The 21,246-nt window shown below is 45.9% G+C and overlaps 2 protein-coding genes across 3 annotated transcripts in view; one reads left to right on the top strand and one right to left on the bottom strand.

The window, feature by feature from the left end:
- The window catches only part of PSMD1 (proteasome 26S subunit, non-ATPase 1), a 201,458-nt gene that overhangs the window by 66,894 nt on the left and 113,318 nt on the right, over positions 1-21,246 (bottom strand). The gene's annotated exons all lie outside the window — the stretch shown is intronic.
- On the top strand, positions 3,226-14,304 carry HTR2B (5-hydroxytryptamine receptor 2B). Of its 2 annotated transcripts, XM_075338489.1 has the most exons (3): positions 3,226-4,422; positions 8,681-8,881; positions 12,764-14,304. In XM_075338489.1, the coding sequence occupies exons 1-3, from the start codon at positions 4,101-4,103 to the stop codon at positions 13,660-13,662; spliced, it is 1,422 nt and encodes a 473-aa protein (XP_075194604.1). In that variant the 5' UTR covers positions 3,226-4,100; the 3' UTR covers positions 13,663-14,304. The 2 variants fall into 2 exon arrangements, with proteins under 2 accessions (XP_075194604.1, XP_075194605.1); XM_075338490.1 differs by lacking the exon at positions 8,681-8,881.

Here is a 21,246-nt window from a genome sequence, read left to right as displayed (position 1 = left end):
CCCTCTGATCTACAGGTACGTCCAAGATCATAAAGATGAGAAGTGAGGGGAGAGAGAGAGAGAGTGAGTGAGGGGAGAGAGAGAGAGAGATCTACGCCGGAGAATGGTTAATCCCCTCTGATCTACAGGTACGTCCAAGATCATAAAGATGAGAAGTGAGGGGAGAGAGAGAGAGAGTGAGGGGAGAGAGAGAGAGAGAGTGAGGGGAGAGAGAGAGAGAGAGTGAGGGGAGAGAGAGAGAGAGTGAGGGGAGAGAGAGAGAGAGAGAGGGAGGGGAGAGAGAGAGGGGGGAAGAGAGAGGGGGGAGGGGGGAAAGAGAGAGGGGGGAGGGGGGAAAGAGAGAGGGGGGAGGGGGGAAGAGAGAGGGGGGAGGGGGGAAGAGAGAGGGGGGAGGGGGGAAGAGAGAGGGGGGAGGGGGGAAGAGAGAGGGGGGAGGGGGGAAGAGAGAGGGGGGAGGGGGGAAGAGAGAGGGGGGAGGGGGAGAGAGGGGGGAGGGGGGAGAGAGAGAGGGAGGGGGGAGAGAGAGAGGGGGGGGAGGGGGGAGAGAGAGAGGGAGGGGGGAGAGAGAGAGGGAGGGGGGAGAGAGAGAGGGAGGGGGGAGAGAGAGAGGGAGGGGGGAGAGAGAGAGGGAGGGGGGAGAGAGAGAGGGAGGGGGGAGAGAGAGAGGGAGGGGGGAGAGAGAGAGGGAGGGGGGAGAGAGAGAGGGAGGGGGGAGAGAGAGAGGGAGGGGGGAGAGAGAGAGGGAGGGGGGAGAGAGAGAGGGAGGGGGGAGAGAGAGAGGGAGGGGGGAGAGAGAGAGGGAGGGGGGAGAGAGAGAGGGAGGGGGGAGAGAGAGAGGGAGGGGGGAGAGAGAGAGGGAGGGGGGAGAGAGAGAGGGAGGGGGGAGAGAGAGAGGGAGGGGGGAGAGAGAGAGGGAGGGGGGAGAGAGAGAGGGAGGGGGAGAGAGAGGGAGGGGGGAGACAGAGAGGGAGGGGGGAGACAGAGAGGGAGGGGGGAGACAGAGAGGGAGGGGAGAGAGAGGGAGGGGGAGAGAGAGGGAGGGGAGAGAGAGGGAGGGGAGAGAGAGGGAGGGGAGAGAGAGGGAGGGGAGAGAGAGGGAGGGGAGAGAGAGGGAGGGGAGAGAGAGGGAGGGGAGAGAGAGGGAGGGGAGAGAGAGGGAGGGGAGAGAGAGGGAGGGGAGAGAGAGGGAGGGGAGAGAGAGGGAGGGGAGAGAGAGGGAGGGGAGAGAGGGGAGGGGAGAGAGGGAGGGGAGAGAGAGGGAGGGGAGAGAGAAGAGAGAGGGAGGGGAGAGAGAGGGAGGGGAGAGAGAGGGAGGGGAGAGAGAGGGAGGGGAGAGAGAGGGAGGGGAGAGAGAGGGAGGGGAGAGAGAGGGAGGGGAGAGAGAGGGAGGGGAGAGAGAGGGAGGGGAGAGAGAGGGGAGGGGAGAGAGAGGGAGGGGAGAGAGAGGGAGGGGAGAGAGAGGGAGGGGAGAGAGAGGGAGGGGAGAGAGAGGGAGGGGAGAGAGAGGGAGGGGAGAGAGAGGGAGGGGAGAGAGAGGGAGGGGAGAGAGAGGGAGGGGAGAGAGAGGGAGGGGAGAGAGAGGGAGGGGAGAGAGAGGGAGGGGAGAGAGAGGGAGGGGAGAGAGAGGGAGGGGAGAGAGAGGGAGGGGAGAGAGAGGGAGGGGAGAGAGGGAGGGGAGAGAGGGAGGGGAGAGAGGGAGGGGAGAGAGGGGGTTAGAAGGGGGAGAAAGGGGGGGAGAAGAGGGGGAGTGAAGGGGTGGGAAGAAGAGGGGGGTGGGAAGAAGAGGGGGGTGGGAAGAAGAGGGGGGTGGGAAGAAGAGGGGGGTGGGAAGAAGAGGGGGGTGGGAAGAAGAGGGGGGTGGGAAGAAGAGGGGGGTGGGAAGAAGAGGGGGGTGGGAAGAAGAGGGGGCTGGGAGCAGAAGGGGGACAGCAGAAGGGAGGGACAGCAGAAGGGAGGGACAGCAGAAGGGAGGGACAGCAGAAGGGAGGGGGAGAAGGGGGGGGGAGAGTCTGAGGGGATATTGGATTGCATGACAAGAAAGAAATCACATAAAGGCATTGTCTGCTGAAAATCTTAATGATTGGTTTGGGTGTAACCGCTGGGACACACACCGATCGGTAGAACGGAAAACATTTAAGGCACTTTTATATCAGTTCAAAAACGATCAGATGCCTGACAGCGACTCCATTCATTCTTTATGGGGGCTGCTAGAAAAAGCCAAGCACAACACTCAGTGGCCCCATAGAGCGTGAATGGAGCAGCGGTCACAGGAGCACGGCTGATCTATTCCAAGTGCCGCAGGGAGCCAATGTAAAGCCTCCAGAGAAATATGTAATAAATTGGTTTTATCAGTCTGAAATCCAGATCTAGAGTCATGAGGATAAAAGTGTTGCTCTATTCTTTTTTTCTTACTTTAGTGAGATTTTATTGTGAAATGAAAGAAGAAAAAAAAACAAAAAAAACAAACTACACGTTCCACAAAGATTGGAGAGAAAAATCCTGGGACTTCCTACAGAATGAGGAATATATAGGGAGGCATTCACAGGTTTAACATTTTCTTGGGATTAAGGAGGTCACCAGGGGGTTAATGTGTGGGAAGTGTCTCTGTAGTTATAAAGGGGGAAAGAAGTGGCTTTTGCTTGGAGAGGTATATGCACGCCTCGTCCTGTGTATACAATATCTGCCGTGAAATTCTCCAGACTCTGGTTCCTCATACACAACGAGATTCATATGGTCCAAAAGGTGCGGACCCCGGTAATCACAAAACAACTTGTCTCCTCACATTTCAGCTCGTGGAAAGCTACTCATCCTTTATACAACGCACGCTGTGATTTTAAGGATAGCTGACGTATAGTAAATAGGTGACAGAGCGAGAGAATCCCTCGGAAAAAAAAAAATCACTGTAAACAAATATAGTCTATTCCATCCAAAAGCAACAAAACAACATAAAACTACAAAACATTTATGGTTTTAATTAGAGGACTGGGCCTTGTAAGCCATTTGCTAGTATACAATGTGTTAAAGGTCTGCTAGTCTTACAAATACATTGGGGGTCTGTCTGTAAGGAACTGGGAGTGAAGCCCCCTAGGTTGCAGCTGCACTGGGTGGGAGGGACAGAATAGAAAAGGAAGGAGGAGAGAAGAAGAAGGAAAAAAAAAAAAAAAAAAAGGAATCAAGGAGTCTGGCTTCTGGCTGACCTCCAGATGTAAACCTCCACTAGATTCTCCTAAGGAGACGACTGCTCCGAGTCAGAAGTGCAGATGCATTGCCGGCACACAGGAGTGGTGGACCAGCGATGTATCCCTGGCTACAGACCACTGCATCCATCACATGTGTGAGCCGGAGAGGGCACAGCAAGGAGCGCCACTGATGAGACAAAGCACCAAAGTTTTCACAGAGCCCATCTAAATGGTGCTGGTGAGTACAAACTTTACAAAATGGACAGGAGCACAAAACTTACAGAAATTTGGATCCAACGTAATATACTGCCAATGCCAACGAGCATCCCCCCTACATACAAAGGGCAGGGGGAGAGATCAATACGAAGAGTTAAAGCTTGATGAAGAGTTACCAGCAGATAATACCCATACTGGAGGAGGGGGAGCAAAATCACACAAACAGATGGGTATAAATGAACCAAATCCCTCATTACAAAGGCAGACAATGGCATTTAAATGGTATTAAAAAGAATAGATGAGAACATTTTACCAAGCTTCATGCATATATACATATATATTACTATCCCAACAAGAGGGGTTGACTGCTTTACATCCAAGAAGATTATTAAATCACCAAGAAATACCTTTGGCATCTATGGGGTTAAGCAAACACCTCCCACACATACAAAAATCGAGACACTCCTGGTGAGGTAGGAGAAGAGTGCGAAGACTGGCGATTGGAGGAAGATACAAGTGGACTTATACCATCCGTGCCACATGGGAGACACCTCAACGGACTGATTGATCATTTTGTTCTCTCCATTACCCGGATTTAACAGGACATTCACAGAGGCATGGCAAGAAACCTGGAGACCTCCTAAAGAACAACCATGATGGACACAAATCATATGGGTTGTGGAGAAACTGCAAAGTGAATGGGACATGAATGAAGAAGTTGTACCTAACCCCAGGATACCTGGAATCTTTCACAACTCTGCTCTCTGGCACGAAATGCTAGAGTTCAACTATTCCTATACTGTTAATAACACCGGGACGGACCCCGCACCTCCGAAGTGCTGGCTGGCCCTCCTAACGCTTATGGTTATTGTGCCTACCATCGGAGGCAACATCCTGGTGATCTTGGCAGTTTCACTAGAGAAGAAGCTACAAAATGCTACTAACTATTTCCTTATGTCCCTGGCTGTGGCAGATCTGCTAGTTGGAATATTTGTGATGCCAATCGCACTCGTCACCATTATGTTCAGTAAGTATAAACAGTGTGGAGCCCTTCGGGAGTCGTACTATTGAGGTGGTGTTTTTGTGCGGTTATATACCGGTGTTATATGCTGTAAATCACACAAGTTCTTCAATAAACACTCCAAATCCAAAGTGAACGTCTCTGGTAGGAAAGTTGCCTAAGTGCTGCGTTAAGTAAGGCTTTGTCCACATTCACATCGTGGCTTGTTTTTAGGTCCCACAAGGCACCAAGAGCCCCCAATGGACCCCACTGACTTAGGGTACAATCAGATCTGCCAAAGTATTGATAGGACAAGTAACGCTGCCTGCAGAGTTAGGAGCCTAAAATAATGATCTACTTGGGATTTAGTGCCAGGGATGAAAAAAGTATTTAAATCCTTAGATTAGGTAAGAGTCATTGGTCGTAAGACTGTCTCGCTGCTTGTAGTTTCTTCAGATATTTTGTCATACCATGCCTGATGAAGGGACCTGAGATGTCTCGAAAGCTTGCTTTGTAACATCACTTTATTTTAGTTAGCCATTAAAAGGTATCACAAGATTATAATTTTGTTCCTCTCACTGAGAACATTCAATAATGTCTCGATGCTGTCACACCACGAGGGTGCAACTTCTTTACCCCATGTCTTCATTCTTAAATCTCAGCAGGCATAAGTCACCCCTGAAATTCCAAAATGTGAGTGAAGTAAGGCTTGAATTAGCATTAAGAGAGAAGGCAAGGATGAATGTCAAGAATTAGGTGCCACCGATTACCCAGCACTTTAGGGTTTTGCTAAGACAACAACAGTTCCTTCTGAACATTAAGAAAAACCTATTGCGATCCTTACACAAACCCCATGCATGTTTACGCCATGGACAGACAGCAAGACTCCGCCATCACATACAACCATAAGCAGCCCCTACACATCACACTGCGGAGAAACATGTAACTTCAAAGAGAGGGAAACAAATGGGTTCTACTCGCCTTGGAAGGAGATGGTTTACAATCTTGTCAAGTACAGGAAACAGTTGTACAAATCTATATCCTTGCTAGGCCAGTTAATGTGATCACGGCCATACAATTTACTCATAATCAGCAAAAATCAAATATTAATTACAAAAGTAACAAACGGAAAAGAAAACCACCCTCCGTAATAAAATAATACCAAGCGCCAGGCTTTCAGGCTTACTAAAATAAGCAAAGGGTTCTTAATACAAAGCATGCCCAGTTCTTTGTAACCGTGAGGGCTGGAAAAATTGCAGCAATGATTAAAAAGAATCCATCACCGGCCACTGTTATTGTGTAAAGCACATTTAAATCAATGGACGTGTCATTAGCTGAAAGCTATAAAAAGCACAAACGCCAAGTTAATTCAAACATTTTATTCATCAGTAACGCAGGTTCCTGCCGCTCTCGTGAAAGTGCAGCTCTCGGGATCCAAAAGATAACAAAGATATAAAACAATGAAGTAAACTGTGCTGCTCCCACTACTCAAGGATCACAGCACTTTACATTGCCAAATAATCACAGAAGGGCAGTGCGGCGTTCCCAATGTCTAACACTAGAAGTCCCAGAGAGGGGTCCTTTAACATTTCTACCTTTGGCACCCAGAGACGGGTCGAATGACCTGAAGGATTTTAGCTAACATCCTATAATCACCGTCTTTTGTTCTGCAATTAAGGCCATTACTGTCGCACCACAGGAGGTTGTTGTTTTCCATTGAGTTTAGACATTTAGTTTCTAGTTCGTTCTATTCAGTTTATTGTATTTGGTCATTTGACCCTCTTTCGGGACTTCAGGGGGGAGCTCGAAATTTCTGGGACTTCTAGTGTTAAGCCACATGTGATAGTTACTCCAAAATAGTAAAAGTCATACAACATAAAATAATCATGGATATTATTGGATGGCTGAATTATTAGAAGAGAACGTTCAGTATCTGGGGTGATTCGAGCCAAGGACCAGCACCAGTTGCACTTTTGTAGGCCATAAAATTGACTTTAAAGACTCTACAGTAAGGTGGGACCTTAAAGGTGTTGTCGATTTGATCTAAAGTATTACTGAAAGGGTTAATATTGGTTCATGATTTAAAAAATATATAAATAAAAATCCCCAATCAGGTCCTTTACCAGAATAGTCTCGGCTTTCTGAAATCATCCTTGATAAACCGGAAGCGCATGCTCAGTCAACGCTATAGCTAGTGATTGACAGAGAGCAATCCCAGCGTGAAATGGGTGGAACCAGTAAGGCTGCGTTCCCATGATGAGTATTTGCTCAATTTTTGATGTTGCAGATTTTCTGCAGCATTTTTGCACCCAGGGTTACTTTAATTTGGGTTTATTTATTAATTTTTTTTTTACATGCGTTTTGGTGCTGTGGTTTTGTATATTTTTGCATATTCACAGGTTTTTTTGATACTTCCTGGTATTTGGCTTTTACAAAGCTTTAATACAGCCATGTTCAGATTACATGCTTTTTTTGTGCAATACGCTTATCCATTTTTACCTGCAGATTTTCTGCATCGAATGCAATTCTATGGGGAAAATCCACACTCAGCATATTCGCAAGAGACATTTACATGTTGAGGATCTTAAAATGCACATTGATCCATTTATGCTGAATAAAAAAAAAAATTAAAAAAAAAAGTACGGTGGGCAGGGAAGTTCCACTTTGCTGAAACAGTAAGATAAAGCGTTTCTGGGGTTTTTTGCACAGTGAAAATACGCAGCATCAAAATTTCATTGTGGGAACTAAAAAAAAAAAAAAAAAAAAAAAAAAAAAAAAAAAACTCCCACTGGTCCTGTTCTGACGCTTTAGTTTCATTATTTTCATTTAATATACTTTTAGAACCCTCTAAGCACAGACTGGTTGTTACTTAGCTTTAATATGTATCCGATTACCCAGTTATATAGAAGTACCACTAAGAATCTAAGCACTATTCAGATCTTAGGAACATAGTATCCCATATTACAGGTTACCCACAGAATACAAGGACACACGGAATAGAGGGCATCATATATTTAACGTCAACTGAAAACAAATAGATCAGTCCTATTCACGTGATACTTTAGGCTGGGTTCACATTGTCAAAAAGTCATTGCACTGTGTGTTCTGTATTAGGAACAGAAAACCAGGATTCCTGCCAGGGACAGCGCAGTCTGTAGATACACAAGTGGCGCCAAGACGACCCCGCAGATTCTTAATGGGGTAAATCAGGTTTCAGTGACTATCCTCATTTTAATGGAACTATTCATCCCCAGTAAAAATGACGGAATCTACGACAGAGCTTCCAAGGTAGACGGGAACCTAGCTTAAAGAAAAAAAAACAAAAAACCCTTACAAAAAACACCTTTCAATCCCTAAACCTTTATAAATGTGTGTGTAGTCCAATGTAATGGTCTTAAAGTACTTCGAGATCTCAGGCTTTCACAGTTTCCAGTGCCACACTGGTCTATCTCACGTGACTTCAATTCCTGGTGTTTTTGTGTGGACGGGGCATACACTCCACAGGCTTACACTGTAAAAGCGACTACCATTCCACTCAAACCCCAGAGTGATCTGGCGGGTCGGAACTGAAGTCACACGACCAGTGTGAGGCTAGAAACCAGGGAACACTGAAGTATTACATCTACATTAGGCCTAAGACACACGGCATGAAAATCGGAGCGAGTGGAATGCGATAAAACATTGCATTCCACTCGGACCAATATTACTCTATGTCCCAGCACACATGAGCGATTATTTTCTCAGCCCTAATCAGACTGAGAAAACAATCGCAGCATGCTGCAGGTGGAATGTGATCCTTGTTTCTCTCGCACCCGTTCAAGTCTATGCGGCGAGGAAAAAAAAAAAAAAAAAAAAAAAAAAAAAAAAAATCACACTGCACTCGTAGTACACCGGTGTACCGTGAGCGCAGGGCGAGAATGTCAATAGACGGCAACGGAGAGAGGGAGATAAATCCCTCCCTCCCCTCCTCAGCGCTGGCCCACCCCCCGCAGCTGTGGTCCAAATCGCATGATCGGACCTCAGTCGCAATGACACTCTGCTCCTGCTGTGCTGCTAGCGTGAGCCGAGTGTCATGCGAGGATCGCAGTAGTCCCCGTGTGGCACCGGACTTACACAACACATTTAGAAAGGTTTGTCGGGAGGGCTCCTTTAAGGTCTATTTCTCTAGAGGTTCAGTGTATCACAATGTGAAGCTACTACAAATCTAAGCACAGATACTGGCTACACGAGTTGAATAAACTTTGCTGTTAAGTCACATACAATGACCACTGTCTGTCTTTTTCAGAACCTGCCTGGCCACTACCACAATGTCTATGTGCAATCTGGCTATTTCTGGATGTCCTGTTTTCCACAGCATCTATTATACACCTTTGTGCCATATCCTTAGATCGCTATATTGCCATCAAGAAACCTATCCAAGCCAGTCAATTCAACACCAGAGCCAAAACGCTCATTAAGATTGCAGTGGTGTGGCTGATTTCAGCAGGTAAGCCATAGCCATGTTTGCCATCAAGATGTGTACAGTAGTCAAAGCTCAATGTGGTTTACCACAGGGTGAAACAGACAGCAAAAGGCATAAAGGTGTATTATATACGGTCGAAACAAGAGGGGCATTATATAAATCTACTTATTTAGACTTTGCACTCTACACAAAAAAATAATACCCCTTAGACACCTGTCAGTGGTCTGTCTCCCAGCCAAATCACGTCTCCTTCTTGCCTGATGAGGGGCAAACATCCTACAACTTGTATCTGGTAATATAATTTTTGGTTTAGCTTATTATCCAAAATCATGTGGCAAGGCTCGTTAAAGGGTCAATATTAAGTTTTAAGATTTCTACTTCCAATAGGTGGCACTAGAATACTAGTCCTCTTCCTCTCCGAAGAGGCAATTTGCATATTTTTGACTTATTAAAATGTCAGTGAATTTCACATACACATTAATGGTCCCAGTGTCCGCTTTTGATCAGTGTTTTTCACGTACATTCATGGCTGAAAGTGTTTGCACTCTTGAAATTGTGCCAGAAAGTGAAATATTTCTCCCAGAAAATTATTCCTATTACACGTTTTATCATACAAATGTTTATTTCATTTGTGTGTATTGGAGCACCACAAGGGAAAAAAAAAAAAAGGTAAATTGTAAAGAATTTCACACAACCCGCAAAAATGAGCAGGACAAAATTGTTGCCACCTTTTCAAAATTGTGGGATGAATAACTTTGTTTCAAGCATGTGATGTTCGTTCAAACTCACCTGTGGCAAGTAACAGGTGTGGGCAATATTAAAATCACACCTGAAACCAGATAAAAAGGGAAGAAGTTCACTTAAAGGATGGAAAACAAAGACGCAGAGAACCGTCGTCTGAGGCCTTGAGAACCAAAATTGTTGAAAAATATCAACAATCTCAAAAGTTACAAGTCCATCCTCCAGAGATCTTCATGTTTCTTTCTCCACTGTGCACAACATAATCAATAAGTTTACAATCTGTGGCAATGTACATAATCTCCCTGGAAGTGGACGGCATAAAAAGCTAGACTGCAGTTTGCCAAAATATATGTGAGCAAGCTAAAATCATTCTGATAAAGTGTCTTGTGGACAGAGGAGACCAAGTAGAGATTTTGGATAAAGCACATCATTCTACTGTTTACCAAAAGTGGAATGATGTCTACAAACAAACAAAAAAAAAAACAAAACAAAAAAACAGTACCTACAGTCAAATATGGTGGAGGTTCAAAGATGTTTTGGGGTCGTTTTACTGTCTTTTCCACTGGGTGCCCTAACTGTGTGCAAGGCATCATGAAATCTGAAGATCAGCAAAGCATTTTGGGTCGCAATGTAGTGCCTAGTGTGAGAAAGCTGGATTTGCTTCCTAGGTCACGGGTCTTCCAGTATAACAATGGCACCAAACATTTGCACTGGAAAGTTCGGAAGTGGCCAGCAATGAGTCTGGATCTAAATCCCATGGAACACCTGTGGAGAAATGGTGCTGGGTGAAGGCTCCCTTCAAATATGAAAGACCCGGAGGAGGTTGCAAAGGAAGAATGGTCCAAAATTGGTTATAGGAAGCAATTGATTGGAGTTATTTATTCCAAAGAGTGTGCAACCAAATATTAAGTTGAGGGTTTTGTCCTGCCCATTTGTGGAGTTGTGAGTTAAATGTCCAATTTGCATTTTTTTCTCTGTTTTTTTGTGTTGCTTCAATACCCACAAAGGAAATAAACATGGGTATAACAAAACATGTGTAATTGCAATAATTTTCTGGGATAAATACCTCATTTTCTGGAACTATTTCAAGGGAGCCAAAACCTTTGACCATGAATGTATGTAAAAATAAAATTACAAAGCTTCTCCGATTCATTGCTATGTTAATCACAGATAGCACACTGACTGTACGCTGATGCCATTCATATGGTGTCCATCATTTTTCATGGATGGATAGACTTGCCTGGGTAATTTTGATAAACGGGCATGTATCTGATTTCTTGGGAGACACAGTCCTCAAGAAAAGATGGAATGATGAACAACCCCATATATTATTATAATGGGTACGTGCACTATCCATGAAAACTGCAAATAGAACACGCATGTGAAAAGTGGAATATACACCGAATAGTTTACGATTGATGGAAGGTGCTCTAAGGGTATCCATTATTAATCAAGTTAAGTGACTGCTGGTTTTAGGCCAATAGCAGATACATGGAGGTTCACTGAATGCTATGAGTGAGGAGCCAGGACAAGATTAGATAACTCGTATTATGTTCACAGAACATGGGTTTTACTTGCTACTTCACTAAAAGGTCTTCCTAATATACAGAAGCGGAGGTTATACAAAGTCAGACATAGAGCAACCTCCGCTCCTAATCCACAGCAAGTAGATGAACGGGCTCCAGCCCCTGCTAGCTGGAAGAGCTATGACAACACGCTGATCCTCTGAATCCCGCAGCTGTGGAGGTGCTCTGCATAACTGGGACATGCTGAAAAACTATCTCCACGCTTCCCTACACTACGGATCACAAACACTTTCCTTTCATTTATTCTGGCCTGAAATAGCTTACAGTGCATAATGATCAGATTACTTGGGTCTTGCATGATAAAGCTTTGGTAATCAGTCCGCAGCAGCTGTACGGCAGGAAATCAACATTTTCTGAAAGATGTAACTAACCGGGAGCTTAAGATGGCATCTCTCATCCACGGCTATACAGTCAGGCAGGAGGAGGAGGTATTTCCAGTTTTAAGGCTATGTTCCAACGATTAGTATCCGTTGAGTTTGACGCTGCAGAATATCTGCGCCATCTCCGGTTTTTAGCTTATGCGTTTTTGACGCTGTGTTTTTATTGCCTGTTTGAAGTGTCATCCTTTAAAGCGTTTTGTTTTTTTTTCATTCGTCCTGGTATTGATATCATTAGGTGCTTGTAGACTTGAAGAAACAGCGCTTAAAGGGAACCTGTCAGGTCCAATATGCACCCAGTACCACGAGCAGTTCTGGGTGCATATTACTAATCCCCCTGCCTAACCGTCCCTGTATACACTAGCATTGATAAAGGGATATTTAGAAAAAGTATTTCTAGAGATCCTGTATCATATGCTGAGCACAGGGACTAGTCCCCTGGGCGTTATTTCTCCGGCCAGTCACCCCATTAGCATGTTAGTACACCCCTGTGGGCATGCTAACATGCTAATGAATGTGCAGCATCAGAGGAGATCTCGCTCACCTCTCCACTGCCATTACCGCCCGACGCTGGATTTCGGCTCAGTGCGCATGACCCCGGAGATTGGGTCATACGCACTACTTCAGTTTGAAGCCAGGACACATACGCCCGGCTTCATAGTGTGTATGACCGAAACTCCGAGGTCATGTGCACTGAGCCGAAATCCCCTGTCGGTCGCGATGGCGTCGGAGGGGTGAGAGATCATCCTGTGACGCTACGTATTCATTAGCATGTTAGCACACCCACAGGGGCGTACTAACATGCTAATGGGGGCAACTGGCAGGGGAACTAACGCCCAGGGGGCTAGTGCCCTTGTTCATTAGCATACGATACAAGATCTTTAGAAATATGTTTTCTAAAGATCTCTTTATCTATGCTAGTGTATACAGGAACGGTTAGGCAGGGATTAGCAATATGCACCCAGAACTGCTGGTGGATATGGGTGCCATATTGCCCCTGACAGGTTCCCTTTAAAGAAAACCCCACTGCGTGATTTTAGGATGCACTATTGTTTTCACTAATCTTAACACATTAGTAAATGTCAAGAAGTTATGAACCGAGAAGTGTATGATGGTCACAGAAATAAACATCTTCAGAGCAGTTCTTGAAAAGAATCCATACAAGTTTACATAAGAAATAAATGATCTTCATTCTGTTTCAGGCATTGCTGTTCCCATACCGATCCAAGGACTCCTAGACCCGGAGACCATCTTCAACACAAACCACACTTGTGTGGTTCGGACAGAACACTTCAAGTACTTTATTATTTACGGCTCCATGGCGGCATTTTTTGTCCCATTTGCTATTATGGTTGTCATTTACTTCTTGACCATTCACTTACTGAGAAAAAAGGCCTACCTAATCAAGAACAAGCCTCCTCAGCGCCTCAACTGGTCTACAGTGTCAACAGTCTTCCAGAGGGATATAGCCCCTGGCTCTTCTCCAGAGAAAGTTGCCATGCTAGAGGGCCAAAGAAGAGAACGGACACTGCATATTAACAGTGATGAGATGCCCATTCGAAGGCTTTCCAGTGTAGGGAAGAAGTCGATGCAGACCATCACTAATGAGCAAAGAGCTTCCAAAGTCTTGGGTATAGTCTTTTTCCTCTTTGTTTTTATGTGGTGTCCATTTTTTATTACCAACGTGGCTTCAGTTCTCTGCGATCCGAATGACTGCAATCCAGAAGTAATCAAGATGTTAATGGAGATCTTTGTGTGGGTTGGATACGTGTCATCTGGGGTGAACCCTTTAGTCTACACTCTGTTTAACAAAACTTTCAGAGACGCCTTTGGCCGTTACATCACGTGTAACTTTCGTGGCATGCGGCCAGTAGGCATCCTTCGAAACTGCTCTAGTAGGATATCATTTCGGAACTCAATGGCAGAGAACTCAAAGCTCATCATGAAACATGGCATGAAAAATGGGATTAATCCAGTCATGTACCAGAGCCCACTAAGGCTGAGGAACTCCCAGCTAGAATCATCGGCTATCCTGCTGGACACCTTATTGCTCACTGAAAACGAAGCTGGAAAGACTGATGAGCAAGTGAGCTATGTATAATTCAACCGCAAGTCTTTATCTTGATCCGATATGTTATAGTATATTTATAAAAACTAACTATGGGTAAAAATATTCTTCTGTACATGGAGGATGGTTCCCGACTGAACTGAAAGTCAGCGTCTATGTGGACATGTTCATATGACAAGCATCTGAAGAAAAGGCGAAAAGGAACCCCCTCGGATATATTGCCGAGCATCGCTGGGATTTATACACAGTTCAGACGAAGCTTACAAATGACAATTGGTTGAAATAATATTTTCAGACAAGTACTCTGGAAAGCTGCGAGCTGAAAAACATTCCGGTATCACTTTACATAAAACGTCTGGCTTTAGGAGGGGGAGCAATTAATCTAGCAGAACATTAACCTCTACCTGTAAACCATCTGACACACAATCTGAGGGTCTCCAAATGTATCAGACTTCCTACGGAAAACCGAGATGGCGGGCTTAGTATATGACGGCTGCTGTAAGGCATAACAGAACCACAACCGGCGTTTCTCTGCAATAAAAAGGACTTTGAACAGGGTAACCGGTCTATAAAGCATCCATGTTGCATGAAGCTGACGTCTCGTGAACATAACAGTGGCTAAGAAAAGACATTATGTTCTTGTTCAGCGCACGGTCAGATTGTAATTACTGCTGTTAAGACAATAAAACGATACTGGTTGTAAAGCTAAAGCAGTGCCGCTAATCCATTCTGATGGAGGAAAAACTGCACTTCTAATAGGTGGAAGTATAGATTAATGAGGAGGTAGAAAAAATACCATTAGAAACATTGTTAGATTAAAAGGCGTATGATCAGAACACAACGCTAGGGAGGCTACGATCAGAACACAACGCTAGGGAGGCTACGATCAGAACACAACGCTAGGGAGGCTACGATCAGAACACAACGCTAGGGAGGCTACGATCAGAACACAACGCTAGGGAGGCTACGATCAGAACACAACGCTAGGGAGGCTACGATCAGAACACAACGCTAGGGAGGCTACGATCAGAACACAACGCTAGGGAGGCTACGCTCAGAACACAACGCTAGGGAGGCTACGCTCAGAACACAACGCTAGGGAGGCTACGCTCAGAACACAACGCTAGGGAGGCTACGATCAGAACACAACGCTAGGGAGGCTACGATCAGAACACAACGCTAGGGAGGCTACGATCAGAACACAACGCTAGGGAGGCTACGATCAGAACACAACGCTAGGGAGGCTACGATCAGAACACAACGCTAGGGAGGCTACGATCAGAACACAACGCTAGGGAGGCTACGATCAGAACACAACGCTAGGGAGGCTACGATCAGAACACAACGCTAGGGAGGCTACGATCAGAACACAACGCTAGGGAGGCTACGATCAGAACACAACGCTAGGGAGGCTACGCTCAGAACACAACGCTAGGGAGGCTACGATCAGAACACAACGCTAGGGAGGCTACGATCAGAATACAACGCCAGGGAGGCTACGATCAGAATGCAATGCTAGGGAGGCTACGATCAGAACGCAACGCTAGAGAGGCTACGATCAGAATGCAACGCTAGGGAGGCTACGCTCAGAACGCAACGCTAGGGAGGCTACGATCAGAATACAACGCTAGGGAGGCTACGATCAGAACACAACGCTAGGGAGGCTACGATCAGAACACAACGCTAGGGAGGCTACGATCAGAACACAACGCTAGGGAGGCTATGATCAGAATACAACGCTAGGGAGGCTACGATCAGATGGTCCAGAATGAAAGGGACCTAAAGGCGCCAATACAGAGGAGATGAAGCATAGCTGACATGGCTAACAATATAGGTTTATTAATGTCGTCCCCCCCCACCCCCGACTATTCTAAAAGGTATACTCTGGAGGAAGGGATAAAACATGTTAGATTCCAATACATTGTAGGTGTCCGACAGCTGTGAGATTAAACATGTAAACCCGGTCGAATAAAGTATGTAATTCAATGTGTGAGTGAGTGAATCTAAAGTGTACAGGCAGCGGAAAGGGGTGTTCTCACCAATGGTTTTTAGGAGTGAACCCCTGACAGTTCAGACCAGCAGCATGGTTAGGCCACTCTCTGCACTGTGCGCTCTTAATGCTGCGAGCAGAAGCGGCTCCATCGGCAGCATCAGAGGAGCGCAGGGACACAATCTCGCTGGATCCAGAGATCTGACCAGCTTCAGAACGGCAATAAACTGCTTTATAGCAAAGGGCTTTTAAGCGCTGGCAACGAGCAGTACACAATACAATATATAAAAAAAAACTTGAGAACTAAGAGTATGTTTAATAAGAAGTAAATTGCAAAGTTGCTTGTTTTTACATGCCCTTTGCAATTTGACCTCTTAAAGGGAATCTGTTAGCAGTATGATGTAGAGACAGAACCCCCTTTCCAATGATGTATCACTTAGCTTCCTGGGTGCGGCAGTTACGATAGACTCACAATGTTCTCTGCTGCAGATCTAACAGTTTGGAATATTAAGGCTGGGTGCACATGATCTGGACACGCTATGTAGTGGACGCAGTGTATCTTCCTCTGTGGACACTGGAGTGTTCTGCGCAGGAGATGCATCTGTCCATGTCCACAGTCAGGGTTCGGGCCACTGCAGACTTTCGCTGTGTTCTCTCTGCAGAGAAAACTTGCGTCTCTGCAGTATAAATAGACATGCTGCGGCTCAGAAAGCCGCGCCACATGTCAGTTTACGCTGCGGAGAAAAGAAGCACAGTGGGCACGAGATTTCTATTAATTCACAGCAGTGCCCATCCACCAACACAGCGTTTTGGACTCCGTGAAAAACACGCTGCGTCCAAAACACTGATCATGTACACTCACCACAAGTGGTGTATATCTCCTGCTAACACCACTAATTAACAACTTTCTGTGTACAATGTATATTGACAAAAAGCTGCCAATTAGTGGTGGGGCCTTAGTTGGACTAGGAGGCACATGACCGTGACCCCGCCCAAGCCATTGACTGGCATCTTTCGGTGTACAAGGTTTGTTCACATAGCTGCGAATTAGTGGTGGGGCCTTAGTTGGACTAGGAGGCTTGTGACACCTAGTCCTGCAGTGATAATTGTCTGCTGATAAAACACTGATTTTACTGAAACAATCAAGCAATGTGCACACAGCACTTCAGAATGCTCATTAACTTTGCTGGCATAAGGATAGATATAAAAATTTCACAATCTGCACAATAAACTGCACCAAAAAACTCAACGTGTGCACATAGCCTAACAGACTACTAAATTACATATCGCTCTCTTATCCAATATCATGCTGCTCTCAGATTTGATAGCAAAAACTTAGGGCTGCTGCTGAGTCACAATTTTTGTGACGCAGCAGTGACCTCATTAGCGATCTCGCTCTGGGGGACACTGAGCAGCTATCTGGCCCCTGCTGTGAGATCGCTGCTCGTTACACACAGCGCAGGTTCATTTTTTGCTCATTGCTCTCCTGCTGTGAAGCACACATCGCTGTGTTTGACAGCAAGAGGGCAACGATCTGAATGTGCAGGGAGCAGGCGTCTGGCAGCCTGCGGTAAGCTGTAACCAAGGTAAATATTGGGTAACCAAAGCGACGCCCTTTGCTTGGCTACCCGATATTTACCTTGGTTACTAGCATCCTCTGCTCTCACGCTGTCAGTGCTGGCTCCCTGCACAAGTAGCCGGAGTACACATTGGGTAAATAAGCAAAGCGGTTTGCTTATTAACCCGATGTGTACTCTGGCTAGGAGTGCAGGGAGCCAGCGCTAAGCGGTGCGCTGGTAACCAAGTTAAATATCGGGTAACCCAAGCGCTTGGTTACCCGATATTTACCTTAGTTACCCAAGTGCAGCATCGCTTCCAAGCGTCGCTGCTGGCTGGGGGCTGGTCACTGGTGAGATCTGCCTGATTGACAGCTCACCAGCGACCATGTAGCAACGCACCAGCGATCCTGACCAGGTCAGATCGCTGGTGGAATTGCTGGAGCGTCGCTGAAGTGTGACGGTACCCTTATTGACAGATTCCCCTTTAAGAACTTGAGAATAACCAAGGCCCTGTGCACACGCTGCGGTTTTTGCCGCGGTTTTGCTGCATGTTTTGCTGCAGAAAATGTTTATAACCTTTCTGCAGTCCTTCCCCAGGAAAACCTATGGTAAAAAAAAAAAAAATATGCTGGCGCACACTGCAGTTTGTCACCAACAGGTTTTGCTGCATGTTTTCTGCAGTAAAAAGAATGAGCATGTCACTTTTCTGCAGGTACCTGTGGTTTTTTCCATAGATAATGGTCAAAAACCACAGGGAACAACCTGCGGAAAATTTGCAGCAAAACCGCATGTTGTTTTTTACCTCAAGTGCGGTAATCTCTCAGAGTCTGTGGAATTTTCTTAAGAAAATTCCATTTTCTAGTGTGCACAGGGCCTAATAGTAGCTAGCTTTGAATGCTTTTCATTAAAATAATTACTGATCAAATGACATGCAAGTTATTTCTTTTTAGAGCACCACGGAGTTCATGGAGCCGTACATGTGAGAAGGGTTCACATACAAGTAGAAATCACAAGAAACAATCTGACAGTGACAGACTGTACAGAGGGGAGAGGACCCTGCCGTCATGGGCTGACTGTCCTCAGAGAAAAGCTTCCCATAGAAATAGAGGATGGCAAATTCATCCACTCACAATTCTTTCATCAGTGTTTCAGATCAGACTTTCATCAGTGTGTCAGTTCTTACCATCAGTATTTTATCAGTAATTTATCACTGATGGAAAAAAAAATAAGCTACAAAGCTTCTCCTATCCATTACAGTGTTGTGAGCACATGATGGCATCTGTGTGCGGTTTGTTATTTGCATTGGCAATTTTGATCAGCAACTTACATCAAAAACGTTTAAGCTATCTATATCTAATCTATACACACACGATTTTTTGATGACAACTCTGTTTGCAAGCATAAACACGGACCTGTGAAAAGCCCCATAGACTGTAATGGGTACCAGTTCTATCCATGAAAAACACTGAGCATGGACATGACTCACGTACAGTGGAACCTTGGTTTACGGGGACAATCCGTTCTGGGACTGTGCTTGTAAACCAAGTTACTCGTTCAGCAGAGCAAGATTTCCCATAGGAAATCATTACAATGCAGACAATTCCTTCCACAACTTGTTTATTGTCCCATCCTGGACCCCTATTGAGTCATTCCACACGCGCACACACACACGCGCGCACACACACACACAAAAACACACACACACACACATGCTCACGTTACCTTCTGATCCATCGCTGGCCTCCTGGTTCTTGCAGTTCGCCGCTACAGGATGTGTATCGGGGTAACCATCGCGACGATGGAGGAACCTCAGCTGTCAGAGAACTGATGTCAAAGGCAGGAGTTGCTTGCCTCTGATTGGTCAGCGTGCTGCCTTTGAGAAGCGTCTGACAGTGGAAGTTCCTCCATTGTCACGATGGTTACCCAATTCACAACCTGTAGCGGCGAACTACAGGAACCAGGAGGCCGGCGATGGAATGGAAGGTAAGGTGAGCATAATATGTATGTGCGCATGTTTGTGCGTGTTTGTGTGGACTGCAAGAGCGGGTCAGAGCACGGTTAAAAGTACAGAACCGGAAGAGTGTGCGGTGAGTATTTGCTCGTACAGCAAAGCTTGCTCGTAAACTGAGTTACAAATTTACAGCAAGCTTTGCTCATATAGCAAAATACTCGCAAACTGGGTTACTCGTTAAGCGAGGTTCCACGGTAATTCTGGATGAGGCATAAACAGATAAGTCTGTGCTTTCCAATAGCTTGTCTGTAACCACAATGTTAGGCTGGTTTCACACTACGTTTTTTTAACATGCGTCCTGAACGTTTTTTGCTGCAAAAGCAGATTCTATTTTTCCAAAGAGAAACGCATGTGTTATTTTACAAGATCCTGTCACTTGAAATTCTGGGCGGGAATTGGAGTCATGTGATCAGGAGTGAGGGGAACTGAGACAGACAGACTATCGCACCCATCGTCACCGCACTACCGCACCCATCATCACCGCACACAAGCAGGCACTACCGCCCCCATCATCACCGCGCACACACAGGCACTACCGCCCCCATCATCACCACACCAGCACTACCACCCCCATCATCACCGCACACACACACAAGCACTACCGCCCCCATCATCAATCATCACCGCACACACGTAGGCACTACCTGAGTGACGTCACCGTTGATTGCGCGACTCACTTCAGTTGCTGCATGGAGCTCCCAGGAGCGGCGGTGTTCTACTGCCGCTCATGTCAGCTTCATGTAGCAGAGCTGAAAGCGTAGTAGGACCTCATGTGGAATACGCCGGACATGGAGGGGTATTTGGGGTTTTAATAAAGTGGTGAAAGAGGGTGTTTTTTGTCTTTTATTTCAAATAAAGGATTTTTTCGGGTGTATGTGTTTATTTACTTTTACTTACAGGTTAATCATTGGGGGTGTCTCAGACGCCTACCTTGATTAACCTAGGACTTAGTGGCAGCTATGGGCTGCCATTAACTCTTTAATACCCTGATTGCCACCGCACCAGTGCAATTCGGCATGAGCTGGGTAGAGTCCCGGGACTGTCGCATCTAATGGATGCGGCAATTCCGGGCGGCTGCTGGCTGATATTTTTAGGTTGGGGGGCTCCCCATAACGTGGCGCTCCACATCCTGAGAATACCAGCCTTCAGCCATGTGGCTTTACTTTGCCTGGTATCAAAATTGGGGGGGGGGGGACCGCACGCTGTTTTTTAAAAAAAAATATTTATTGTACTGCACGATATAGACCCGCCCACCGGCGGCTGTGATTGGTTGCAGTGAGACAGCCATCACTCAGCATAGGGGCGGGTATGACTGCAACAAATCAGAGGCGCCGGTGGGCGGGGGAAGCAAGCAATACGAGAAGGAATTATGAGCGACCGACATTTTCAAAAGAAGAGAAGCTGCCAGAGCAGTGTGAACGCGGTGCAGATTTACCAGAGCTACTGAGGGGGAATCTGCAGCTTTTCTGCTGTAATTAGATATCAAAATCTGAATCCAAGACATGCAGATTTGTCAGGAGTGCACAATGTGTAAACCCACCTGCTTCAGATGAGTCTATTACAAGCAGATACATACAGCTATAGTACAGATACAAGTCTTGTTCTGACCATGGGTTTATCCATCCAAACTGGCAGCTCCATGAGTATCTATGAAATTCGGGTCTTTAAACCAGAGTTTGGATCTTGGAGTAAATACTACAATAACGCTGTTAGATTTGTTAAGCTTGATGGAACTGTAAGGCTATGTGCCCACGCTGCGGATTTACCGCGGATTTTGCCGCGGATTTGCCGCGGATTTCCCGAAAATCTGCAGCAGCGGCACTTCCAAGCCATTTCAATGGCATTTTGGAAATGCTGTGTCCATGCTGCGGATTTTTCCGCTGCGGATTTGCCGCGGATTTTGATCCGGAAAAATCTGCAGCATGTCAATTGTTTGGTGCAGATTTGGTGCGGATTTTTGGTTTTGAATGGGGGAAAAAAAAAATCCGCATCAAAATCCGCGGCAAATCCGCGGGTGCGGATTTGCCGCGAAAGTCACGGATTTTCAGGCAGAAAAT

The sequence above is a fragment of the Anomaloglossus baeobatrachus genome, chromosome 3 (genome assembly GCF_048569485.1).
Source record: "Anomaloglossus baeobatrachus isolate aAnoBae1 chromosome 3, aAnoBae1.hap1, whole genome shotgun sequence".
Taxonomy (NCBI): Eukaryota; Metazoa; Chordata; class Amphibia; order Anura; family Aromobatidae; genus Anomaloglossus; species Anomaloglossus baeobatrachus.
This window is presented reverse-complemented; position numbering and strand designations above follow the sequence as displayed.